Source organism: Aythya fuligula, chromosome 21, assembly GCF_009819795.1.
Source record: "Aythya fuligula isolate bAytFul2 chromosome 21, bAytFul2.pri, whole genome shotgun sequence".
Classification (NCBI taxonomy): Eukaryota; Metazoa; Chordata; class Aves; order Anseriformes; family Anatidae; genus Aythya; species Aythya fuligula.
Window position 1 is genome coordinate 3,266,224 of NC_045579.1, and position 27,136 is coordinate 3,293,359.

The following is a 27,136-nucleotide window of genomic DNA, read 5'->3' on the forward strand; positions in this document are numbered from 1 at the left end:
TGTCTGCTGACCTGGAAATATCCATCGGCTTTAATCACCCAAAGGAGGTTGAGCTGCAGCCAGAGCATCCCGGGCAGCAGCACCGGGGCTCCCTTGCTCTCCCCCTGCAGCACCCACCTCGATCTCTATCATCAGCACACTGCCCTCCATGCTCGCTGCTCAGGGCATCACCTGTAATTAAATCTGGAGAACAGCCATCAAGGAAAGCAAGACTTGCTGATCGATGTTGTGCTGTGTTGCACCCAGCAACTATCACAGAAGCACAGGTTTAGGAGAGTTAAAAATACTTCCCAGAACCATTTATTCATGGGCACAAGGTTCATCCTGCAGGAACTGGGCCAGATCAGAGGTAGGGGCCAAGAAACATGTAACACTCTGCAGAAAAAAGGTAACTCAGCTGCGCTGTGGGGTGGTGAGGAAGAAATCAGGTCTGGTCTGCTTATACTTTCATCACCTTCACTGCCTGCAGCAGGAGCGCTCTGGATTTTCCCTGGCATCAACAAGGCCCAAGGAGATTCCTGTTCTCACACTTCTTTCTCCATCTGATACCTTCGGGAACCTAGCTTAGGAACAAACATTTGATCCAGTTTCAGAGGGATGGCACGATGTGAAGGCATAAGAGACGAGCAGGGATCAAAGCAGGGATTCAGCGAGCCGCACGGAAGCAGCTGCTGGTCTGTCCCAGCAGCACAGCCCCAGAGCATCGCTGGTGCTGGGGACTGGCGTCCTGGCATTTCCATTTTAAAAAGGGGGTCAATCCAGACAGAGAATGCAAAGCCACCAGGGACACGGTATCTGCAAACAAATGAGGACTCAGGCTGCTTTCTGGCCACCTCCCTCTGCTGGCATCCCTGTAAATAATGTTTAATGCATCTCCCAGTGGGCCTGACCCCTCCCCCTCTGCCGAGGACCAGATGCGCTGCATCTCAATGCACACACTTAGTTATTTCAATTTTAAGAATATGATGGAATCAGTGATGCTTAAAATGTACTTGTTAATGGCACTAGTTTGCAATTTCATTTTACTTTAATATAAACCATCTGCTGTGAGCAGGCAGCAGCCGCAGGCTGAAGCTCTGCTGCCTTCGTGTCTGCACGCGGGAGGGGGGCTCGGAGCTGTCACAGAGGGTGCCCCGCTGTGTGTCCACGCATGCTGCCAGCTTCGGGCTCTGCCTGGCCGCAGGGCTTAGCTCGCCCTCAGGTTAAGAGCTGGCTGCCAGGTCCAGGAGCAAAAATCGTTGCAGGGAGCTGGAGGCCTTCAGTTCGCTCTCCACCATGAAGAGCAGAGGCAGCGACTGGTGAGGTCACACAGGGAGCAGGAACTGGGACTGCCCAAGATTTCTAGCTCTAATCCCACAACAACCCCAGTAAGAGCTGGCTGGGAAACGTGTCCTGTGCACTGAGGTCACTGCTGGGCACAGGACACAGCAAAGGGGTCCAGACACTGCTATCCCTCAGCCCACTGCTGTTGCAAGGCTCATGTAATGATGCACTGGCCTGGTAGGGTGCAGGACATCACCTCCAGAGCCACTGGATGCTGACCCTGGCCCAGAAGAAGGAAAGGGCAGAAGGGAAGGTTTCTGACAGGGAGCAGAGGGCCTGACTTCTCCCCTTTATCTTTGTGGTTCCAGAAAGCTCTGTTCATTTAAAAAAAGAAAAGCAGAAAGAAAATTGAGAGAAGGATACCTCCTCCCCTCCTGCTTACGGGCTGAGGAATTCCCTGGGCAGCCCTCACTGTCCGTCATCCATCCATCACTACTGAAATAAATACAAGTTTAGAGCAAAACCTATTAGAAAATAAAGTGCATCTGGAGTTGAAAAACTTCTGGAAAAAAAGGGCTTTTTTTTTCCTCTTTTTTTTTCTTACAAAAAATATCCTTTAAAAAAAAGAAAGCAAAAAGAAAAGGGAGCGAGAGGACAGAGCGTGCGGCTCTTGGCGTAAGGTCTACAGGGCTGTCCCGTTGGGGAGGGGGATGTTAAACCCGCTCTTCAGCAGGGCAAGGCAGATGCATAGCCCCAGCAGGCCGGCGAGGAGCACTCCTGCCACCGCCTTGATGCAGGAAGTCCTGCTCCGGGTGAAGGTGCCGGGCCCCATGATGCTGAGCAGGGCTGTGCTCACAGTGAGCGTGTAGAGGATGGAGACTCCCGTGTTGAGGGCCACGATCTTCCCAAACTTGGCGAAAGGGGCGATGATGCAGAAGAAGAGGGGGACGGTGGCGATCCCCGTGGTGACGGCGCTGGAGACGATCGCCACTCCCACGTGACGGACTGCTTCAATCGTCCTCCACTGGCGGCACGCTGTGGGGTCCTGGCAGAAGGGACAGCGGTGTTAAGGGATTGTGGGGACAAGCACATGGGGCTGCAGTGGTGTTTTAGCCTTTGGGAAGGCGGCTTAGCTCGTGGGGTCCCGGTCTGGGACAGAGATGCTGTATAAGTGCGTATCTCACAGTTCATGCAGGCTCTGAGCACGCTGGGCAAACAGCCATAAAGGTAAAATCCATCAGAGGCAAAGGCTGCTGGATGTTGTGCCTCCATCAGTGCCTCCTTTCAGCCATATCAGGCTGACTGCTGGACCCGCATGACAGACACTGTACCTGGGGAACAGAGATCCCCAAGCTTTTGGGGCATCCATCCCCAAGAGGGAGATGTTAACCAGGCCAGAGGAGGTCCAGCACAGCAAGCCAAAGTGATTTGCTGAAGTTACAGGGTGAGTGTGGGGCTGTTCCAGTGCAGGACTGTCTTCAGTGGGGCAGGAAAGGGTATTGCTTTAGACACAGGCGTGTCCAGTGGCCAGTGAGGGACAACCATGTGGGTTGGACCCTCAGCTGGGTTTGTTGTACAACCATGTGGGTTGGACACTGAGCTGCTTACTGTCCCCAGGTGTATCAGCTCACATCAGTCTCTGACAGCTGGAAAAGCAGAAAGCAGCTCAAGCATGAGGTTGGCAAGACATCCCCCCTTGCCCATCATGCCTCGTGTCCTGCATCATAGCCAAATGGTATAGAGGGCACGAGAGGATACAAGGCTGCAGGAGGAAGAGAGCTCACCTCGGTGTGGTGCAGTGGCAGGTTTTCCCCTGCCAGCAGGTAGCCCTCCACCAAGTGCACGCAGTAATCGACAGAGGAGCCAACGAGGATGGAGAGAGAAATGGCTTCCACAGCCCCCATTTCCCAGCCAGACCAGTACATGATGGTCACCACCAAGCAGACCACCCCTGCGTGAAAAAGGTCACGTTAGGCAAGTTTAAAGGATGCAGGGAGTGCTGCTCAGCCCTACTGCTACAGCTCCATCAGGGATTTTGAGCTCACAGCCCTGCAGGTCTCCATGCTAGCCAGTCAGAACCTTGTTCATGTCCTGCCCACAAAGGCAAACACCTCCCCCACCTTCCAGTGGCCATGGGACCCTTCAAAAAGGCACTCAGACCTGCTCAGAGCAGCAAAGAAACTAACTGAAATATCAGGCAAAAAAGACAGACTGATGCCAATCCAAAGTAATGCTTGTTAAAAGAATCCAAGCACAAGCCAGTGTGCCTATGTGCACTACAGGCAAGAAGGCCCTTTGTTTTGTTTGACGGAGTTTACACACAGCCTGAGCACATGTACAGATTTTTCTTAAAGGCAAGAGTGATGTTTGTTTGTGAGTCATGTGTGGGAGACTAAGTGGTTTTAAAATGATAGATTTGATTTCTTAAACTGGGAAGTTTAGCAACACACTTAGTCCATAATATCGTCAAATCACCAGCCAGGGAGAGGGAGCTATTTACAAATTTGCTTCAAATGCTAACAAAACCGCTAAAATATTCAGCTTTGAAAATCTCCCACTGCTTGGAAACAGCAGCCATGGTGCAGATCCTTGGGAAGGAGTGCAATTGTTATTCAGAGCATGTGGGACTTAATAACATTATTATACATAACAGGCAGGGATGGCATTTGGGTAGCTAAACCCCTTATTTAAACAAATAGAAGGGATTGTGTAGATAAAACACACTGGGAATTAGACACACAAATCTGTTTTCCCAAGGAGGTTCCTGTGCATTTGTTGAGAGTTTCTCCCATTCACCTAGGTACACCAGGATTGAGTCCAGGAAAGCCAAAAGAGTTGACACAAAGTAGGAGCAATTCAGTTCAAATCACTGGAGGCTCAGCAGTGCCACAACCCAGCAATTTCAGAGGAAGGGAAAGCTTGGCACGGTGGGACTGGTGTTTTTACCTAAAATGCTGAGCAGCACCGGCAGCAGGAGGAGGATGTGGGTGGTGAACACCGCCACCGCAGCCACACAAATAACCAGCGAGAGGATGAGACCATACAGGGCACTCTGCACTCCTGGAAAATAAACAGTTGGAAACAATTGGAGTCTGGGATGGTGACAGCTGGCATGAGGGGGGCACCGTGTCCCTGCTGGTGACAAGGCATGCAGGGACTCCTGCTGGCACTGATGGAAAGGGGAGGATGAGAGTGGGAGGTGGGTGATCCAGGTCCTATTCTTGCCTCCCCCATCAACAGGGGAAATTCCCTCACCTCTATTTCCCTGGGCCATGCTTAGGATTTTGACAGTATGTGCTGCTTGGGGTAGAAATGAGCTTTAGGACTTTGCACAGCAATGATAAGGGACTTAGCACAGCAATGATAAGGGATATAATGCTTGTCCATAAAATGGAGCAAAGAGTGCTGTGAAGATACAGAGAGTCTAGGTTCCTCAGGGAGAAAAGTATGGCAGTCACTTGCCTATAATCTCCATGAAGATCTGCTTCCAGTGCTCACAGGTCTGGAAACCATGTCGGAGAGCTGAGCCCTCTGGGAAAAGCTGGAGTTGCTGCTGCAGAAATGTCTCCCATTTCAGATAGTCAGCGTATGTCTGGAAGGAAGATTTCCCCTTGTAGGTTGTCTGTAAGAAGATTAACATGTTATTCTTGTGTCCTGCTCTCAGAGGCAGGGTATGCAAGGGTAGAGGTAGAACAAGCCAGCTGGAGAGTAGATGAGCAGATTTGCCACCAGCTCTTGCCCAAGCTCTCACAGTAAGAGCATAAGCAGCTACTTCTTAGCAACTCGTGAGTGGAGGCGTCTGTCTGCAGCCAGGCACAAACACTAGCAAGCACCAATTATGGCTGCAAATGAAAGTGGCCGGTGCAGAAAGAGCAGAGCTAAACCCCCTGAAGTCACGAGAAGAAACTGTCACAAGGATAGATGGTGATGACACGTGCTCACCGATTCAAACGCCATGGAGATCCACTGCACCTTCCCATCCTTCACGCCCACTGCCCCGTGAGAGAGCTGGCCAGGCAGCAGGTTCGGCTCAGGGATGTTCTTGCACTCAGGGTGCAACATCTGCAGAAAGGAGGAGATGCTATAACCTGGAGAGAAAGAAAGAGCAAGGGATGGAGGACGAGCAAGGGATGAGGACAGGACAGGGAAAGGGAGCACATGGGAACAAAGGTGAAGAAAACAAGTGAAAGCTGCAGCTCCCACTTGTCAGCAGCTGCTTACTCTGACTTGCAAAAGCACTTATCTCAGCACCAGAGCCCTCAGCTGCTGCTAGCTTGAGAGGGCACATTCGGTGCCATCAGCACCAACCAGGACATGCCCACGGCTGTCCCCAGTTGTCAGGAAGCAGCACAAACAGCGAGTGCTCAGTTAAACCAGCACAGGACCTGTCTGCGTGACCTGGAAGGGTTTTTCTCCAGGTGTAAGGTTGGCTTTTGGCCTGAAGCCAGTAATCCTTCCTAAAGTTGGCTCCATAACCACATGACCTCTGGAGTTGGAAGAGAGGGTCACTGGTTAGGGATGTGATGCCACAGGGGAACTGAGGAGTTACTCAGGAGTTACTAAGAAGAGATTTACTTGACCTACAGATTATATCACCACCAGTGCCTGCAACTTGAAAGAACAGATGCAGCTTTGTTCTTATCATCACTGGATTAATTTTTTCTGATTTGCTGGTGAGGACCCTAACTCAGACAAGCACTGCTGCAAACAGAGCTGCAGAGCAGGCCTCTGATATTGCTGTCTCACTCGCTGTGTATTTCTCATCCGTGAAACAATCAGTACAACACATGGAAGCACAGAGTGAATAGCTTGTGGAGGTGGGAGCTGTGACTTGGGCCAGGTGGAGCCAGGCAGAGCTGTGCTGCAGGCAGCTCAGGAGAGCTGACTGCTGAGAAACCCCTCTCCTCCCTGCACCATCTGCATTTATCACTGACTGGTGCATTCATTTCCTTTCCCTGCTTCATCAAGGTGGACTCTGAACGTTTAAGAGCCCTTAGCAGCTACGTTCCTCAAGCTGGAGGGTGAGAAGCAGTCTGTGCCCGGGGACCCCGGACCTCCCCAAGGACCCCACATACCAGAGGGCAGGCACTGAGCCCCTCCTGGCTTCACCAGCTCGGTGTTGCTGGCGATGGCTTTGCAGAGGCGGCACAGGTTGCCAATCTCTTTGAAGAGGTCGAAGCTGTCATCATAGATAACGCTGCCCTTTCACAAGGAGACACAACAACAAGAGCACCACACGTGAGGCATGTACACAGCAACTGGCACAAGGCAGAACTTGACCCTGGGCACACGGCCTGGCACCATCTTATACAGACCACAGGTTTTTACAGTGGAAAGAACATCAGACATCTTTGCCTCACCAGACAACCCAGGAAAAAAATACATAAAAAATAAAAATCAGGCAGTGTGACTGAAGAACTGGTGAGCATGTGGCTACCAGGGCATGCCCCAAAACAGGGTCTGCCTAAGGAGAATTTTTGATTCCCTGGCAGTGCCCAGCACTTAACGCCAACTTTCTGCCCACCCCACTGCTTGTGTTTCATACTGCCCTCTCCAGAGGCAACAGGCAAAGGCTGATTCTGTACAGTGCCCTCAAATCAGAAGGCAAGATGAACAGCAGAAAGCTGAAATGCATCTGCCAACTGACCAGAGCTAAATGCGATTTTGCTGGGGAAAGGCTGGGAGTACATCAAGGTACCAGATTTGGGAGATAAATTGTTCCTGAAAAAGTCACATCTAGGAACCTTCCTCTTGAGTAATTGTTATGTATTTTTCCACGTTACTATCTCATAATAAAACAAACAATTATAGAAAAATATCTTGACTTTGTAGTGACATTTCCACACTGAGCTCAAGATGGGTTTGATTCTAAAATCCCCAGGAAAGCCAGACTCAGAATAAAAATTAGAATGTAAGATACTGTGCTCAGAAAGAGATTTTCTGAAAAGTCTGAAGTGATTTCAGTAAAGGGCTTCTTCAACCCCATTATTCAGGAATTTGCTAAACAGAAATGTGCTTTTGGCTCATCACAAAGCTGCCACCTCTGCTACTCCATCTGTCCAGACTTCTGGACCATACTACCTGGGAGGCAGAGATTAACTAGATACCATCCAGGGAGACCTTCCTTCACCCATCAGACCCAGGCATGCCAGGATTTGTGTACCATGTCTCCAATGACGTGGTTGTCTGAACGTCCTGTGCGATTAATCCCTCGGATACCAAAGACCACAAACACCATGGCTCCTGTGTCCACCAGTGGCCGCACTGCTGGCTTCCCACAGCCCGTGTTCATGCAAGGATTAAATCCAGAGGTTGCTGACAGCTTTGCTTTGGGTGCTGCTATCAAATACAGAAGAAAGAATGGTTACATCAGAAGAAGCCAACAACCCAGCTGACTCTCCAGCCCAGTCAGCAGCAAGATGTGGCTGAACAGGTACCCATCAGCCTTACCTTTCTCACTGGGAACATAAAGGATGCCTTTGGTGGGTCCGTCTGGGCTAGAGCTGAGAAGACAGCCAGGAGGTGCCACACACACTCGGCCATGGTAGGGGGGCTTGTGCGACTGGGCGAAATACAGTTTCCTGTGCAACAAAGAGAGTTCATTACGGGAAGGCAGGGGTAATACAGACAGATGTGTCCAAAGAGCTACACGGGCAGAGACATTCTTGGGGACAGAGGGATGGAAAAGGTGAGCAGCTCCAGGCTTGGATCCCTAGCCATTGTGCATTGTGTGCTGCCTGTTCAGCCCCAAACTTCAGGTGGGTAAGGGCAAGACAAAGACCAGCAAATTCTTTTTGCCCCCCAAAGAAGCCCGCAGTGACAGTTCTGCACCTGGCAAGCCCCTGGCATATTGATGATATTACGGGCCTGCAAAATAACGCTGCAAAGATGGGGCACATGTGCAAAGAGACCTAGGGCCAGGGATGCCACCAGCTGAGGTCAGGGCTGGCACTGGACACTGGACATCCCGTATCGGCCATTCAGCTGTACTGCTTTTGCTGCCTGGCCATGGGTGGGTTTGGGAGGGTTACCGCGTTCGCTGCTGCTCCTTGGCGGCCACATAGAAACTGAAGTCGAACTTCCAGCCTCTCTTGGTATCACAGGACAAGGTGGTCATCATCCACTTCCTGGGGCTCGTCTGCTTAAGCAGCCCTACTGTGGACACACAAGCTGTCAGCTTCCTGGTGAAGTTACCGAAAGGCACTCTATACACCTAAGCAATGGATTAATGAAAACAGACACTTAACTCCACAAGGTTGCAGCCTGTCACATGTTAGCATCACACACTCCCCTCCTCCCAGGGCACTGGCACAACCACACGGAATGAGCGCTGCAGGCACAAACCCAGCCAGTCCCCAGCCTGCCTCCCTCCAAGGGTGCTGGGCAGTGTGTGATGGAGCCCCTCACCACCCCCATTCTCTGTGGCCTAGGTTGGGTGCTGGCTGCTCTGTCCGGGGTGAGGGCGATATGAAAAGCAGTTCTGCTGGGGGTGCCTATGCACAACGTGGCCTGTGAACTGTGTCGCCTGCTCACCAGCTATCTGGGCACGGACAGAAGGAGGCAGTGGGAATCCAGCTGTTTTAGTTGCAGTTCTACTAGAACAAGGCCAGCTGATGATGCCAGGCCTCAGCTGATCCCCAGAGATGCCCACACTTCTGTTGCTGACAGTACTGTGGCAGTGCAAGGCATAACCTCTAACAACACCCTCTGCATTAGCTACCTTACTGCAATGCCCTGGATATTTCACCCTGAGTTACCCAGGGCCCTGTGGAGAGACAGGAGGCTCTTGTGCTCACCTGCTGAGTGCTGCACTCTTGATATAGGGGTCCAACATCCCTGGACTGACTCACCTGGAACGAGGGCACCTCCCCGTCTCCTGGTGACACCATCTGCCAGGGGGCAGGGACGCTGGCGTTGAGAGAGAATCTGTAGATGGCTGGCCTTCCCTTGCTCCTGGACTTGGAGATATACACAGTCCCCTGCAGATCTGGAGCAAACAGAGAGAGGGCATGAGGGCCAGTGGTACTTCTCAACCAGCAAATCCTACTGACACGGGAATTGGGGTTCCTCTGGTCTGTTGTTTCCTCTGGGGCAGCAGGCACAGCCTCTGCCTTCTAGCAGCACAACACACATTTCAAAGGATTTCATAAATATATCTTGAGCTGCAGTAATTCCTGATGGCTTATTGATTCATGTCAGCTCAGGACCTGGCCCAATAACTCTTTTATTCTCAAAATCCCCTGCAAAGCAGGCTAAATTTACTCTCCTCGTGGCCTGCCAACAAGGCTGTGATACAGGACAGGGATGCAAAAGCTCTGAGCTCCTAGCCCTCAAACTAGTGCTCCTAGTGCTCAAACTAGGCAGACCAGAGGGATTTGTTGCTAGACTGTATTGCCACCTGGACTATAGGACACTGTCCTGGAGAACAGTAGGCATTCTGGAAGGGGATGGTCATCATGACCCTGATATATAACATCCAGCACCAAACCAGGGCTCAAGAGGGCTGTGTCCAAAGAAAATTATCCCCCGTTAGTTATTCTGAGGTCATATGATTTATGTTTTTTGTTTGTTTGATTATAAGATGGGGCCAAAAATCAGTCATCATGTCCCACTTACCTTGCTGCCCTGTATCACTTATGCTCCCTTTGCTTCCCCAAGGTGACCCTGAGCCTCTTTTCTTTTTTTCCAAGGAAGTTCGGATGTTGTTCTGCAAGCTGTGGGGCTTTTCCTGAAACAAACCTGTCCAACAAGGTTACTCAGGGAGGAAAGAGTGAGTGGTATGACAAAGAGACCTTCCAGCCCTGCACATGCCACTCACTTGAGTAGGTAACACATCAGGGACTCTGCTAACACCAAACCCTGAGCACTGAGCCACAGACCCCAAGCTGGTCACTGGCACAGTCCCTTATGAGTAAAAATAGATCATGTGCCTAGATTATAAAGGAATTAGCTCCAGCAGAAACACTCAGGCAGTTCCTGGCTAAAGCAGCTGTTCAAAGTACTCTACTCCTACAGACAACTCCACCACCCTACTCCCAGCATGTGCCTTCCTTCAGCAGGATCCATCCAATACCCAGTGAGATATTTTTAGAATTGTAGTCCTCTATCTCCTTTTCTAGCTCTCCCAGCTCAGGGTCTGGGCCAGGATACATCCCCTGTGTCCTGGGGGCCAGCACTCTCACCTGAGCAGGTAATGCAGGAGATGCCTTCAGCACTCAGGTTGTATTTCAGGTCTAGCAGCACCTGGATGTTTGTGTCTGGCCGGAACAAGACTGGAGCACGGCTTGCTGGACGGAGGCGGCTGGCAAAGAATATGGATAGGAGCAAAACAACGAGAAAGAGCCCTGCAAGGAGAAGCCCTGGTAAGTGTATGGGACCCTGCGTGCATCTTGCTCTTAGGACATAGTCAGCAAGGGCATGGAGGAAGGATGCTGTTTTTAAGAGGAGAAGGAAACAGCCCCTAAAGCACAGTGGCAGCTGGGCTTTCCTGTACTGAGCCCCATGCCTGGATAACCTCATCAGGGCCTGTCATTTCAGACCTGAGTGAAAGGAGAGGGATGGAAAAATCTCCAGGTTTCTCATGCAGTCCCCTTAGGGACCATCTGTTCTGGGGATGCTCATCAACTGTGTTAGAAGCCATCTATTACATCCCCTTTCTCAGTCTCCTGTCACTAATAATCAAGGCTTGGAGACGAATTGAGATGCTGTCAAACCCTCTAAAACCCATGCAGATGGAACATCCCCCCTCCTTGCTTACCCACAATCACCCATCTGCTCTTTACTGCAGACCACAGCACCCAGTGCTCCAGCAGCTCCTGCAGATGGGCTATCAGGTGACCTCGGCTGCTCTTCTCCACAGTGAGCTGCAGATTTTCTGGCATCACAGACACCAAGGGAACATCCCCCATTTCCAGAGAGACTAGAAAGAGAGAAATCAAAGGCAGTCTCAGTAGTCAGTATCACGAGTGCCTCTCATAGCTTCCTGCTCTCCTTCACAAAATCTCCTGCGAGGTGCTGCACAACTCAGTCAAGCTAAGGCGATGTGATAAGATCCAGGCAGGGGCAGTGACTAGCCCAGGATGCAATAAGAAGCATCTTTGGCCATTGACTGACATGTAACAAGTTACACTACTAAATCCACAGCTCAGCTGAAAGCCTGTGCTTCAGGTTATTCTTCCTCTGCCAGATCCCACTAACATTGTGGATATGAGCACAAAGACACCGCGTGCTTCTTGGGCCAACCAGAATTTGTCCTTCTGTCCCACTGAGCATATCTGGAAGCTAACGACACACAGCTCACCTCCTCCTGACTACAGCCTGGCTCCTCCATGATCCCTCATCGCTCAGGGATGCCCAGGGAACCGCCCTCTTCTCTGCAGGTGAGAAGTGTTCACTTGCTCTAGTGGAGTCAAAGAGTGCCTGGCATGCTGCACAGCTGACCCACAAACCATGCTTGATCACCAGCTGGAACAAGCTGCTTTGCTACTTCATGAGTTCCCTGATGCCCAAGGGTCCCCAGAGAAAAGCATCCTGCTGTTTACTCTGCTCAGAAGGGAAGGAGTGATTTCCATACATTACCATCTCATGTGTCCCCAGCATACTAAGAAGACAGCTCTTGCAGCGCAGAGCCAAAGCACAACTGTCTGTGTAGCAAATGCTGCTCGGAGCCCACCCTGAGGGGGGAAGGTCTGGGCACTGCCATGGGATTGATGGGCCCTCAGCCAGGGATATATTTGCCTCCAGTTCCACTCTGCTGCTAGGCCCAAAAGGTACTCTCTGCCCAGACCCACCCCAATTGTGGTTTTTAAAAGGAAGAGATCCTAGCAAGATTTAGAAGCATGTTTTTAAACAAGAGCATGAGCCCTTAAGCACCCTTATCTCCAATCAGAGCTAGAAGGAGTATCTCCTGCTAACAAGTGATAGGACATTTCTGGGCTCTCTTTCTAGATTGCTTGCGCAGTCTCAGACAACTCATTGCCCCCTCCTTGCCACAAGGGAGGAATTGCTCTGAGGAGGTCATGCTGGAGAATGACAACATGTTCTCTTGCCTGCTTCCCAAATGCAGTGCTCCAAATGGCAGGGAAGAGGGAAGAACATCCTCTGCTTGAAGGTAAGCTGTCCTGGTGCTACGGATTCAATGCTTCATGGCTACATCCACGTGGCAATTAGTGATTCCCAACACCAAGTACAATCCACTTTAGACCCAAGAAGGTTAGCAAAGCAGTTAGCAAGCACGTATCTGCAGCCACTGAAGATCTCAAAGCATCCTGCAGTCACTAGTGAACTCAGACTTCTACCCACAACTTTTGTGGCAGCATCATTTTGTGACACCCTCCTGCTTAAAAGTAGGTGAACTGAGCATGGACAGGAGAAGCTCCAGGATGGACAGGACAGCATAGTCCCCCTGAAGGCACAACACAACAGGCACATACCAGGCTCCTCCTCCACGCTGAGCAGTGGGATGTCATCATCGAGATAGGGAAGCGTCTCTCGGCCTGCTCTGGAGGTGGCCTCAGAGGCAATGAAGAGATCTTCAGCCAGGTGCAAAGCACTCTTTTTGGTGCACTTCTGACTGCAGCTAGATTGGGGCAGAGAAGGAGACAAAGGAATGAGCTTCAAGTCATGTACCCTGGAGTTACCAATGGTCTCCTTCAATGGTCTCCTTCAGCAACAAGGAAAGCAGCAACAGCCTGCTCCAATTACTTGGAAAGACAACAGGCAGTGCCGTGAGCAATTTCCATTGCTAAGTGCTGAGAGGTCAAGGGCTGAGCTGCTACAGCAAAGCAGTAGCAGTTTGGGCTGAATAAACAGAGCAGGGCTGAGCCACACACACTGGGCACTGAGTGACGGCAGTTTCAGCAGTTCATATCCCTGCTAATGAATTAAATCAGGCCAGGTCATCTGCACTGCTAAAGAGCAGGGGAAGGGAAATGTGCTGACTTCCAAACACAAAGCTGCATGCACTGCTTGTGCTTGCAGGCAGGAGCAATGGTGATCTGTCTGCTGGGCTTGCATCTGCACAGCCTGAGGATTGTGGCTGTGCAGTAAGTGCTCTGAGGACACAAATGGCCCCAACACTTCATGGGATTCAACAAAGAGGTATGACAGACACTGCTGAGTCTGTCTGCTGGGTGGCACCAGCAGAGGGAATGAGATTAGGGCCTGGCCCTTCTATTTTGCTTTGATCTGGAAGGGCAGCAGCTATATTTTCTACTCTTGGAGAACAAACAATGGCAAAACCAAGCTATCTGAGGGGGAATGAGGATGACAGAGAGGATTGGGTAAGGATTTATCCTGGCCACGGGCTCCAGCCGCAACTTCCCACTCCCAAACAGAACTCACCTGGTTTGACAGGAGCTCTCTAGTGGTGATACATAAAGGGTCCATATTCCAAGAGCAGCTGGCATGGTGAAAAGCACAGCTACCCAGCAGCAGGACACAATCAGTGACATGAAAAGTCCAAAATCATGCACAGCTGGTATCTGCATGAAGACAAAGAACGTGGGTTTGGGATCAGAGAAGTGCTGGGACAGGAAACCGAGAGAGACAGAAAGATATCTGGAGGAACCTGAGAATAGCTCATACTGCTCTCAGTCATGGTAGTCAGCAAACCAGGCAGGAGCTGAGTCAGAGCCTGACAGCCACTGGATTCCTTTTGATCAATGGCACAGGAGATATTGGCATGGATGCAGATACAGAGCGAGTGTGTACTGCCTTAGAACAGGCAAGAGAGGGCCGTCTAGGGAAAGTAAGTCTGGCATGCCCCTGTGCTCAGAGGGGCAAAAAGATGGTATTGGCAGCTTCATTCTCTTTTAGGGCCTTTGGAAGAAACAGAAAGCCCCAAATCCCCAAATTGCAGCATACCTGAGAGAAGATGTTGGCAGCATATGCTGCAGCTGTGGTAAGGGAGGTGAAGAAGGTGGCCTTCCCCGCTGTCTGGATGGTGTGGATCATGCGCAGCTGCACGTCCTTCAGGTGGGTGGCTTGGCGGTAGGTGTTGATGAAAACAAAGACATCATCAACCCCTAGGGAAAAAAGGAAGGGGAATTCGATACTTAACTCACAACAGGGACACGTGTACTGAAAACCTAATTTTCCCTGAGCTTCTGATCTGAAAATCCTCCCCTCAGACAATGGAGGGAATGGGCTTGCAAATTTGATCTGCATTTGTCACCATCACCTTCCTCTCTCCTGCAAGCAGCAGTTAAGGCAAGGCAACACAGATAGGTTGGAGTAAGGATGTGCTTACCGATCCCCACGATGACGAAGGCAGCCACCCCATTAAGTATGCCCAGGTACTGGATCCCAAAAACCACGTGGTACAGGAACAGAGCCACCAGACAGCTTAGCCCGATGCTGGCAATACCAAAGAATGACAGGAACACTGTAGGAGGAAAGAAACGTGGAGAAAACACTACTGCTGGCCACCCTCAGGGATTACAGACACCTCCCACCTGCCCTGCTGTGGTACTGGCTCCCAGGAGTGTGCTGGGGAGAAAGAATAGCTCTGGGCTGTAGGAGTACAGCTTGAAGACTCCCTCCTATGAGCCCCATCCACGAGACTATATCAGCCTTACACCTGAGTCAGCAAGAGAGGAACCCATATCTCACTCCTATTCTTTTGTGAGCTTTCCCCCTACAAAGCTCTTTTCCACACAAAGCTCTGCTCTGCAGAATCAGACTTGCAAGACCTTCTGCCTGCTGCTGTGCCACAAAGCCAGGTTGGGGCCAGGCCATCAGAGCCTCTCCTGGGGCTTGCCCACAGACACGGGAAGGCACGGCACATTTGGCTCCGTGTGAGAGCAGAGCAGCTCTGACTGCAGCCTACCTGAGCAGGAGGTGAGGATGTAGACCAGGACTGCTATGCAGCTGCTGCTGATGAAGGCCAGCAACATGTCATTGTTGAAAGTCCTCCTTACTTCGTAGTCAAACAAATCCGTCCCTCCATACAGCACCTGGACTTTGCTGGGTGGGAAGATACGAAGGGAAAAGAGTGGGCAGCGTTGAGTGTAAAGGCAGCAGAGCCAGGGGATTTATCAAAGCACATCATCCCCCCCAGGGCCAAAGGAGGTCACTGCTCTAATAAACTTGGCAGATCTCTGAAGAAGCAGTGAACTCAGAGCAGTGAAAGCAGGTTGAACTAGATTGCTGCTGGAGGTGAAGTTCACACAAGAAGGGAGAAAAATAAAAGAGCAGGTCCAATATTTTTAGAATTCCTCCAGTGCCTGGTGGGTCTGTGCCACTAATGGACTTCTTGCTGTCAGCAAACAGCTTCTGAAGCCTCAAAAGGCAATTCCATCTAGAATCCTAATCATTGCTTATTATATTAAGCACAAAGGTAATAACCAACGGATGCAGGCAGAGTTAGAGCTTATCAGGAGCCATATGATTTACCAGCCTCTGCTTCTGGAAGCAGACTCTGAGCGGAAGTAATCCAAGATAATTTAAGCAGTACAATAGCTGTGCACCATAGGAGACTACCAGGAATCCAAGCTTTAGAACTGAGCCTTGGCCCCAAATTCCCTTTTGACTTCTCCTAGCTGCAGCCCACTCTGCCAGCCCATTGCTGAGAACAAACACTCGGTGGATGCTTGTTTTCAGGGCTAACAAGGGCTGACTGCACTTCACTCTGCTTTTGAAGATCAGTGTCCCTTCATTCTGGGACCTATTGAGACTCAGAGCAGCAGAGAGCTGGGGACTGAGAAGCTGTACCGCCTTCCCCCAGCTCTCTGGGTACTGGGCTACCTTTTCCTTTTGATCTATTTTACCTTTTCACTTCCACAAGCATTGAGCAAAGCTCTGTTCAGCAAGAGCCGTACAGACCAGATGCTGAAACAAGTCTGCACTTCCTGAAACTGATTCTGCTCTTACATTCCTCTCCTCATCCCTCTGTGCAGAGAGTGGACGCTTCTGGAAGGATTTCTGCTGGCATGGGCAAAAGCAGAATCAGACGCACAGGCTGATGCCCTGAGTAAGGGCCATTGCACTCCTTGCACCACATCAGCTGGGGCCAAACTCAGACCAGGAAGGCAGAGCAGCAGTTTGGCTGGAGCCAGTGGGATTGGACTTGTGAGATGGAAGCAAACAGACCCAATGCCAGACAGGGACTGAGCAGAAAGACAGGCACTGGATTCAGTCGTTGGCTTCCTATCAGTGTCTCAACTGATGTCTCTGGCATGCTGCTGCAGTAGGAAGTGACATTAAAGGGAGGCATATGAGTGGTTTTCTGCCATATGTCCCCCACATTCATTCACAGCATTGTGCCAGAGCCCAACTTTGAAGATCCTTTCTCTCCTTCCTCTGGAGCATTCCACCCTGGCCTCTGTTTGAAACCGACCAGCAGTCTGAGCTGGCATGGCAAGCTTTCTGAGCCTGGAGCCTTCCAGGTGAGGCTGGATGCTTCAGGGTTATCAGAATTGATCAGACCTGTTCATTCCCATAAACCTTTTGTAAACCTTTTACACCCTGCAGGATCTATTCCAGCCACTCCTTTAGTGCCATAGCAAGCACCATCTTCCTCAACCTCTGTTTTTTCCTGCCCTCACCTTGTGGACTGCTTGGCCAGCATGGCCACGTAGGTGACGACAAAGCTCTGGAACTTGCGGCGCTGCTCCTCCCAGCGATCCTCCACCGAGTAGTAGTTCGGCAGCGGCGCCCCGAAGAGGATTTCACTCCGCAGCAGGGAGCTCTTCATGTTCTCAGCAGACAAGCCCTCGTCTACATACCAGTAGAACTCGGGGTGGGTCATGGCCAGCTCCAAGGATCCTGCAGGAGAAAAATGCCACTTCTGTTACGCTTAACTGACCTGGCAAGGCACAGGGACAGTCTAACAAAGGCGAGCCGGGAGTTATCTTGTCTTTCAGAGTGATGCTGACTGCTGCTGCCTTGCAGGGAGCAAGGAGGGCTGGGAAAAGCTGGCTTGCAAAGACTGACCTTCCTCTGCTGCTTTGTGACTCTGCCTGCAATGCTGCCTGTGTGCAGATCCCCCTCAGGGACACATCTCTCCCTGACTGTGATCTCAGCCACAGCTTGCGTGCACGCATCTGAGCTACGGCAGCAATGCATGCGACACCCCCATCAACACCCCCACTGCAGAATGTGCTTAGCTCTCTTATATTGGGCCAATATTTGAAACATCACAGTGGGAAGCACAAGAGCTAAACAAATGGCTCTGCTGTGACCTGCTAGCCCTGCCATCTGACAGTCAGGGACAAGATGAGCACACACTCCTCAAAGAGACGCTTGTAACAATACCCTCAGTACCATCCCATGCAATACAACTTGTGGTGACCAATTGTCTTGGCTTTGGCATGGCAATAAGAAGTTTCTCTTTTCAAGGCAGAGAGAACTCTGTGTTCCTATGCATATTGATAAGCCAAATCACACAGAAGTGATTGCAAGTGCGTTGTTTACTGCCGCTCAGCAGACTCCCAGGCGAGTTGATTTCCCCAGTGCTGCAGGCAGGCACATGAGCACATGAGCTGACCTCTACTCCTGGCAGGCAAGCAGCATGCATATGAAGAGTTACCAGGCCAGCAAGCAGCAAGTCACTGATTATGGTAAGATGATCACCTGCACAGGCAGGGGAAGACCAGGGAGCTAATGAGCAGACTCCATTTCTTTAAGCATACCATAAAGACCAGCGCCAGCCAGTTCTCAGTAAGACACACTCCCTATCTGCCCCCAAAATCCAAGTTCCCTTGAGTTCATGCCAGAAGAACTCAGAAACCAGGCACTTTCTTGCTTTAGTAGCAGAGCTATAACACTGGAGCAGATGGAGTTAAGCCTTTGCCTGCTCCCAGCGTGGCTCCCGGACAGCTATCATGTAAAGCACGCGCTGGGGAGACAGATGGAGGCTTCATCCCACAGCCACATCTCACCCACAGACTTCTCATGATTCACCTCTTCACCATACAGAGCTTCTGCTCTGCTGGAGGGACATCGTGCAGGGTACGGATGGGAGGAGGAACAGGGCCTTCCTCCTCTTCTCCTTATAGAAGCCCTTCCAGCGGGTGACTCACAAGCTGCCTTTCAAGCTCCAGAGCAGCCCACAAACCTCTTTCATCTGCTCCAAAGTGCAGGAAAGCTCATCCCTATTGTCTGTCCAAGGCCTGACACGCTTCTAATGAATCACAGTCATTCGCAGGAGCCAAGGACCAGTGGAAGGTGTCGGTACAATGCAGAACTCCCCGCACTTGTCCCTGTTGCTCACCTGTCAGGGCTTGTGCGACTCATGGCTGGTGTTGCAGAAAGGGCTTTGCTGCAAGGGTGGAAAAGGGGCCCCAGCACAGAACAGACAATTCCTCAAGGCACAACAAGGCAGCATCTTCCTCTCCACACCAGGCAGCCGCCCCTCCTAGCTGCACACCTGTAAGTGACTGCCTGAACTTGTAGATGTGTGCCTCAAACGTGCCAACCCCTGCCCGCAGCACTCAGCTCACCTTGGATGTCTGCAAGGTCTTGTCCCATGCCGTCGTAGTAAATCTTCCCTCCTCTCTCAGTGGGGAAGAAGTAGGTCATGAGGGAGCTGGGAGGGGAGCAGTAGGAGTAGGAGCCCAGGGGCAGGTCCTTCAAGACCTCATGGGGCTTCCAGCAGAACTCCCGGAAGCGAGGGTGGTCCATGATCTTGCGCTCAACCTCGTGGATGGTGACCAGGCGCTCGGTGGTGAAGATGTTGTTCTCAGCATCCCCCCGAGCCAGAAAAATGAGCTCAATGCGCCAGTGCGCGTGTGTCTGTGTGTTGGCACTAACGTAAGTGTTCGAGTAGTCCCAGCGTGGGGCGCCCCTCTCCGCTCGGGCAGTTTGGTTTCCCGGGTTGAGGTGGGCACGGGGTTTTGGGGGGCTAGTCCTGCCCTGCGGGGTGCTGCGCTTGGCCCGCGCACCGCCCCCCAGGTGGGAAGCGTTGAGGTGGAGCTGTTGGAGCTGCTCAAAGATGAGCCTCTGCAGGGTCTCAGAGGTGAAGTCAGCCAGGTCCCGGCGGTTCCTCCCCCACGACCCAAACTGGGACTTGAGGGCCAAGGCAAGCGCGTCGAAGCGCTGGGAGGACTCGTGGTTACGGATCTCGAAGGCGTTGTAGGAGATGTCGATGTCCAGGGCTGGGTAGTGGAGGAACATGACAACAGCAAGCACAGCGGGGATGGCACAGCCAAGGAAAAGGATGAAGCCGGCGCAGTACGGGTTGGTGAATATCCAGCCAACAATATTCCAGAAGCCAGTCGCCGGTAGCGTGACACGCAGTGGCCTGGCTCTGCACGGGCTTTTACCACACAACAGAGCACCCTCCTGCCTCTTCCGTGAGCTGAAGGCAACCTCTTCATCTTCCTCGTCTAGCCAGGAGTCCTGTAACAAGGGGTCATCCTCCGTGTCCATGTCCAGTGCCTGCACAAAGGGGGAGAGAAAAGCAGTTAGTGGGTGTCACGAGGCACAGCTGGGATGCAGAGCGGTCACCCAAGGATCTCGGTGGTGGAGCCAGGGTGGGAGGCACGCTCCAGCCCTCTCAACAGCGATGCATGATTCCTTTTGGACCCTGCAGATCTACATTTACTGAAAGGGCGGGCTCCTCATGGAGTAACCCACACCTTGCTGGCAGGAACCACAGAGGGGAGAAGTTCAAACCACAGTCACAGAGCCAAGTGCTCTGGAGACTCCTGGAGCACCAGGCCTGGAGACAGCAGGGGATTTGCAGTACACTGCGCAGCCCTGCCTCAGATCACAGCAGCAGGAACACTTAATTAGCTACCAGATGAAAATCCAAGAGACCCTATCTTCCTCTCATTAAAACTGACAATAGATTTTCCCCAGGGTATTTATAGCTGTGTTTATCTTCCCATGCATGCACACACAGAGCCCCCGAGCACCCATGCCTGCAGACCCACACGTATGCATGCACTTGCACATGCTGATTCCCACAGAGCACTGACTGTGACCCTGCCCTGGAGGGCCATCCACCTCCAGAATGGGAAGGGGAAGGGCTGAACAACCCTGGGATCGGGCAGGGATCTTCCACAGAGGTCCTTAGCCTTTCCCAGAGACAAGTGCAGTCCTCTGGTGCTCGGGGTGACCCTTCTGAGTGCTTCGAGTGCTTCCCCAGCTGCGTGAGCATCTCAGCCCTTGCTTTTGTTTACAACTATTGTTTATGGAGTGGGTTTTCCTGGCTTCCACAGAACAACCAGGATGCGAAAGCAGACACTGTTCCCAGGAAAAGGAGCAAACTCCTTCCCTGATCAGCGCACACTTGGGCAGGAAAGAAAGGGGGACTGCCTGGGAGTTGCTCTCCTTTGCTAAGGGCTCAGGCTTTTCCACGTGCCCCTCTTTGCTGTCGCATGGGAGCCCCCCAGGTGGGAAGCCCAGGTGGTGGTCCCTGAAGCAAAGCCCAGCAGCTCCACAACCAGCACAGGTCGCTGCCTTTATGGCTCCAGCAGCAAAGCCTGCAGCCCCCTCTCCCGAATGAACACGTTCAATTCATGGCTTGACCCTGATAGCTGCGAGCAATCTACACACAGGCCAGAAGCAATTTAGGAGCTTCATTCCTAGCCACTGTTTCTATTTTAACAGGACTTCTATCTGCAGGAAGATGAATTGCCAATGCCCCTTAATTCTAGGTCCCCAGAAGACCTCGGGGCTACCAGAATTTGGGCCAAGAGGCCAAGCAAGGGGACAGAAAAGCTCCCTGGCAGAAGAGGGATGTGACAAGGGTCACAGCAATCCCTCTGGCTCTGGTCAGCCCGGGTGAAACCTGTGGCTTTGTACACTGACCGCAGCAGCTCCCACGGGATTTACTCTGGCCTGGAGAGCATCCGTGCTGGCAGGCTGGGCAGAACGCTCCCAGCACTGTGGGAAAACCTTTGAGCTCTGGTCTTCGCGTTCCTGCCCACGCCAAGGAAAGCGCAGATACTCATCAGTGGCTTTAATCTGCAGCTGGGATTGTCTCAGGACATCACGCCCTTCCTGGCAGCAGGACAGCAGGGACTCTCCCTGTCCCCTCGCCGTGGGCCAGGCTCCTGCTGCTGCCTCACTCACCTCGGCCAGGCTGCAGGGAGCTGTGCGGGCGGGCACGTGTAAGCCTGGGCTGAATCCTCCTCCTGCTCTGCAGCCTCGCAGTGTGAAAACAGATGGGCACCACTGATGGCAGATGGCCACAGTCCTTCTTCTGCCAGATCTCCACATCCTCAGGAGGTGAAGAATTAGGGTGAGGAGAGGGCAGCTCACAAAACTCTGCTGTGCTGTTTACCCCTTCACACAGAGGGCTGTCACACAGCAAGAACAAAGCAGAAGGGCATCTTTTTGGGTCTCTATAACGGTTAGAAGGAAGCTGGCTGGCTTTAGGCTCCATTAAGATTTCTTTAGTATTCAGGATGCACAATCTTGAACAGCCAGGAAGCATCCCAAGGTTTCCCTGAACAGCCATGCATCACTGCATGAGCCAAGAGCCCACGAACAATGCTGCCCAGGATGGCTCCTGGTGTGCAGCTGCATTGACTTCATGGGCACGTGCACCAGGGCGCACTGCTGTTGTTATAGAGAGCCTCACTTGCATCATGACAGAGAGGAGGCTTTCCCAAGTCCCTTTGCCTGCATGTAAATCCCCTCCCAGCTGTTCGTGACTGCAGTCCTGCCTTCTCTTCCAAACTCCGAGAACTCCTGTGCTCTCCCTGCAGAGCTGCCACAATCCCTGCAGCTCCGACAAAGCAGTGGAGGGCAGCAATGTCACCCACCGTCCGAGGCCCCAGCCTGGTGCCAGCCCCAGCTCGGGGGCCATCCTGCACCGCTGGGCTTTGCAGCCAGGCCCTCAGCACACACAAAAAGACAGCCAAGCTCCAGCTCCTGACTCCAGCAGCGCAGATGGGTCACCTCGCCTGTCCCACTGGGCTGGGTGCTGTGCTTGTGTGGTAATGCCCACTTCACCCAGCTGCTCTTTCCCCATGGGCCTGGGCTCCCCTTCAAGAGAATGGAGTCACTCTGATCAAGCAAATGTAGTCACTTTTTAGAAAGAAAGAGAGGTAGAGGGCCAGAATCATTTCCCATTTATTGAGCTACTGAGGAGAAGGAGGAAGAAGATTGTAATCCTGAAACAGAAGAGCCTGCACGTGACAAGAAAGGGAAGCAAGAGAGACTGAGATAGTAATAAGTTGGTAGAAAAAAGCATCATGCCATCATCTTTTTTAACCAAAATCTAAATCCTCAATTCAAGGAAGAGGATCAGACCTCAGGCATCTCCCCCTGGCTCTTCCCTCCACTCGAATGGCAGTCACAAAATCTGCCTTATAACAGCAGGGCCCCACAATACGTGAAGGCCAAGGCATGCCATCCCCTAGCTCACGACCGTGCACAAACTCTGATGTAAACCCCAGCACAGCAAATGCTGGAAAAGCCCTGGGATCACTTGCTCTCACATCAGGCCCAAGTCAGGGCTCTGGAAGGATCCAGACGTGGTGCAGGCGGGAGGGCGAGGGCAGGGAGGAGGCAGGGAGGAAGGCCCCTGGGCCCCGCTGGGCTGTGAGGGTGGCAGCCTCCCCCTGCGTGTGGGGGAAGCAGGTGTGTGCCTCCTGCCCTACTTCCACGGCAGCTCTGAACTCTTTTCTGAAGGGTTTACCATATGATTTGGCTGCAAAGCCAGACACAGCTCGCTTCGCATTGCCCCTGGGACTCAGCCGGCTTTACCGCCTTCGTCAGATCCTGCCTGGGTCAGGATGAAAGCTGATCCAACCCAAAACCACAGCAAGCTGAATTGGTGGGGGAGATAAACCCTGAAATTGGCCAGGATGGGAGTGAAATGCATTTTCTCTGCTTGAATTTTACTTGGAGGCTGGCCTGTTTTCCCTCTGCCACCTCCCATACTACCCAGGGGCTCCCAGCACCGAAGCATGGCCCGTTTACTTTTCTACTTCCAGGATTTGCAGAGTGGACCCAGTCCTGCTGCTCTAACCCAAGCTGTGTCTCACTCCTGAGCAAGCTGAGCCTGCTCCAGGTCAGAAGATGAGAAGAGCACTCCTACAAATCCTGGATCCATTTCTTTGCAGAAGAGGCACCCACTCAGCCTGTTGGGGTAGGCGTTCAGGTTTGCTGGGCTCCCATCCTAAGCAAAGAGGCTCACACCTGGTCTGCAACAGCCACGGCTCTGTAGGGTGGCAGATCCTCCTGTGAAGAGGGTTGCTGACTTGTATTTAAGGTGCTGCTACAAGCATAGCTCCTGTGAAGTCAGAGGAAGTTAAACGAAACTGGGCAGAGTAGTTAATACATAAGTACATTAACTGGAAACCTCCACCACCCGCTCCGTTGCAGGTTCTGCCTCACAATTACCCTCTGCTTCCTGAGATACACCACACAAAGTGAGAGCTGGCAGGACCCTACAACACTGTCTTATGGACAGCTCTGGTCCAGGCAAGAAGCAACAGCCCCAGCTGTGGTCACCATGGGGTGCCCCATGGCAGGGACCCTGTCCTGGTGTCCTGCTGCCTTCAGGATTTTCCACAAGGAGCACAAAATCAGTGAGTAAGTGTGCAGTCCCAGTGAAAAACGGAGCCTGAACCAGCTTCTCAAGCATGGAGAGCTCAGGGGCTGCAGGGGAAGCCCGGCAGCAGCTGTTGAACAACTGCTGAGTTAACCCACAAAGGTCTCAAGGAGACCTTTCAGAGCTGAAGTGCAGCCATAGCCCCAGGCTCCCCGATCAGCCGGCTGCTCCCTCTCTGCCCCTCCAGCCTCTCTCAAGCTGCTGAGAATCTGCCTCCCTCCTCCATCACGATTCCTCTCTTCCCCTCGCCTCGCGGGCCTGCCCACACAGCCTGCAGCCGCTGCTGCCTCCTGCACGGCCGAGCTGTGTGGGCAGGCTGCGCACGTGGGACACATTCACGGAGTGAAATGGGGTAAGGCAACACGCAGGTCTCCCCAGGACACCCGACTTGGGGTAGATGTGGCTTTTTTCCCTTCCCTGTGCTGCCAGGGTGTGGGTGAAGTTGACCAGCAGGGTCTGTAGAGCTGCCTACACGGAGCGTGCTGCAAAGGGGACACATCTCAAGGAACCACAGAGCCTGCATCCCTCTGGCTGTGCTGGGCCTGCACAGCTCGGGTTCAGCTCACCCACCTCGGAGCCTGGCATCTTTGTCCGTGCTGCCTCGCTCATTCAGCCAGCCGAGAACCCCTTGGGGATGGGGAGGGGAAGGGAAGAGGGAGAGGCAGGCGAGCTGCTGGCTCAGCAGCACCGCTGAGCTCGGGGAGACCTTGTAGGAAACTAATGGAGATGGAGAAGGAGGGTAGGAGGGGGATTCAGGAGAGATAGGGAAGGAGGAGTCTGTAGTACAGTACACAAAAATCCCTCCTCCTTTCCCATTTAGCCTTCTGGGCAGTTTTAACATCCTCCCAGGACACCTACAAAGCCTGAGCTGAAGATACGAGTTCTGAAAAGCCACCATGGTGAAGAGACACGCAGCCATGAAGACACTCACACCGTCCATTGGCACAAACACGCAGCTTTATGGAGGGGCTAATAATGCCAGCACCCAGCTGATGACTTGTTTTGCCTCCTCAAGGCCACAGCAGCACTGCAGAGATGTGACTGGGGGTAGGAATAATTATAACTCCTTTGAGCCTGGCACACAGCAAAAGTGAAGGGTCAGAGTTTTGCTCCTGACTGCAGAAAGTGGGATCCAGCTCTGACCCCACAAGCCCTGAGGATTTTTTTATTGTCACTCACTTGCACCCCAACCAGGCAAAAACAGCCGTGCAGCTCCCACCAAACAGCTTTTTTTGCTGAATTCCAGGATAGGAAATAGTCATTGACAAGCTGGGGAGAGGCAGTGACAGATGAGGAAGCTAATTACACCCGACCTGACTAATTAATGCCAACTTTCAGATTAAAAAAAAAAATCCTCACTAGTGTTCCATTTCAATTACTCAGTTGTTCCTTCTTACAGGAAAAAAAAGGAAGCCTTGTGCATCAGCAAGCTAGAGAGAAAAAAGGAAAGAAAGCACAAGGCTAGACAGGGAGGAAAGACAATTTCTGTAATATGGGAGATTCCTATCGACATAATAATTAAACTTCACATTTGTTTCTCCCATGGGCAAAGCTTTCAGAGCAGAGCTAGCAGTTGTGTGATCCTCTTTGTGTTCCTAAAAACTCTTGGAGTTTCTACCAAAGGCAGCTTTTGGCCCCTGTATGAGCTGTAAAAAGCTCCTCTACGAGGGAGAGAAATGGGCTTTGTGCTTGCAAAATTATCCTAAGAGCATCCAGCTCCTGTAAAAAGCCCCATCTCTGTGATGATGTACGTTTGGTAGTGGGGATGGACAAAGTGCTCCCAGGCCCTGTCATGCTGAAGAATGCTGCACATAGCCCTGGCCATGTAACGTGGCTGGAGGGCATCGTTAATGTTACCCACTCTACAGCAGTGCTCCACAGCAACACTGAGGCTCAGGACCCTGAGTTTTCCTCTCCTCTGCACTTGAATCACCACGACTAGTCCAGTACCGTTTTCAGAAAGAACAAAGAAGGGCTGTGTAGGTCCCTGCTTTCTCTTTATCAACACAGCTGTAAGTGAGCGCACAGTTACCATGTGTTGCCCTCTGCCAACGCAGACCAGTCTCGCTGCCTTGCAGAAGGGGGAAAAATGAAGCGGTAGGAGGTATTAGGTACGATTCTGGGTCCCTAATTGGAGGTCTGACTTTCAAAGGCATTGCACTCCTGGAAAAGCTGAGCAGGCTGAGGACACCTCAGTCTTGGCACCTGACCCTGAATCTCCTGAAACCCTTCTGAAAACACTGACTTAATTCAGCCACTGCCCTTTGCCTGAGAACACAGCTCAGAACCCATTTCAGCGGGAGACAAGCCCAGAGATGCACATGCTGCGTAAAGGTACTGGTTTAAACTCTTGGCTGGGCTGGCTCCTCTGTTATTAACCAAACAAATCTTTTCCAGCTGTACAGCACAATGCAGCAACTAGGCTTTAATCTAGTTTCTTTGTGGGCCCTTGGCATTCCCCTTCCCGCTTGCTCCTTTGGAAAGACACACCAAACCACTGCCAGGCCGCAGGCACTTCGCAGATCAGAGTGACATAAGATGCTCCAGCAGCACAGTGCTGTTGGAATCGCATTCCAACAATGTAAATGTGCTTGCTGGGGGAACAAAAAAAAAAGGTTGAACTTTATTGTTTTTAAAGATACATGTATATTAAAGCTCTATCCTCTGCAATTTCACATTCCCATAGGAGCCAGGACAATAGACGGGGCTGTACAGAGGCTGAAGGACTGGCTGAGCTCCCCAGCTTTATGCAAGACACCAAGTACATTCATGCACACTCGCTCCCGAGGTGTCCTCTTTCAGGCTGCCGATTGTCCTGCCCCTCTTTCCCCTCACAGGCGCTTTCAGGCTGGCTAAGAGGAGAGCAGCTGGAAGAGGAAGGAGCCGGTCAGATCTGTTGACCCGCTTGCAGAGGCACAAAGGCTGGCTGGAGCACTCTCAGCCCCTGACACTGAGGATCTCCTGCCTGCACCTGCCTCCTATTCCAGGTGTCTGACAAGCACTGATTAGGTCTACTCATAATTACATGCCAAAAACAGCGTGGAAAGATTAGCTGCAAAGTCAAGCACTCACCAGTCAGGAAATGCCAAATTCAGGGCTGACACAGCATCCTTAATTTGCCCTCCTTCTGTAAATGCTTTGCAGTGCAGTTTTTCTTCCAAGCCCAGTATCCAAAGACAAGGACTCTGACCTCTGCCAGTGCATGCGATGGATGATGCTTCCTCAACCCAGCAGCTATTCGCTACCTTGTTCTCTCCTCATTGTTCAGCGTGTGGTCTCATGCCTCATTTCCTGCACGTTGCTCAAGCCTGGCGCTCAGAGGCAGAATTATTAATTTCCTCATGAGCTTTTCAACGCCGCCTG

At 52.0% G+C, this 27,136-nt stretch overlaps 1 protein-coding gene across 2 annotated transcripts; it reads right to left on the reverse strand.

The window, feature by feature from the left end:
* Positions 1 to 1,861: 1,861 nt before the first annotated feature.
* DISP3 (dispatched RND transporter family member 3) lies at positions 1,862 to 26,921 on the reverse strand. Of its 2 annotated transcripts, none has more exons than XM_032201321.1 (21): positions 26,846 to 26,921; positions 18,705 to 19,641; positions 16,809 to 17,028; positions 15,092 to 15,228; positions 14,513 to 14,647; positions 14,128 to 14,288; positions 13,606 to 13,745; positions 12,696 to 12,841; positions 11,021 to 11,182; positions 10,446 to 10,607; positions 9,880 to 10,002; positions 9,114 to 9,250; positions 8,295 to 8,476; positions 7,714 to 7,844; positions 7,427 to 7,599; positions 6,339 to 6,465; positions 5,206 to 5,351; positions 4,726 to 4,885; positions 4,210 to 4,323; positions 3,048 to 3,214; positions 1,862 to 2,308 (listed from the first exon to the last, which is right to left on the reverse strand). In XM_032201321.1, exons 2-21 carry the CDS (start codon positions 19,630 to 19,632, stop codon positions 1,946 to 1,948), a joined length of 4,014 nt encoding a protein of 1,337 aa, XP_032057212.1. In that variant the 5' UTR covers positions 19,633 to 19,641; positions 26,846 to 26,921; the 3' UTR covers positions 1,862 to 1,945. The 2 variants fall into 2 exon arrangements, with proteins under 2 accessions (XP_032057212.1, XP_032057211.1); XM_032201320.1 differs by having other exon boundaries at positions 7,427 to 7,602.
* Positions 26,922 to 27,136: the final 215 nt, after the last annotated feature.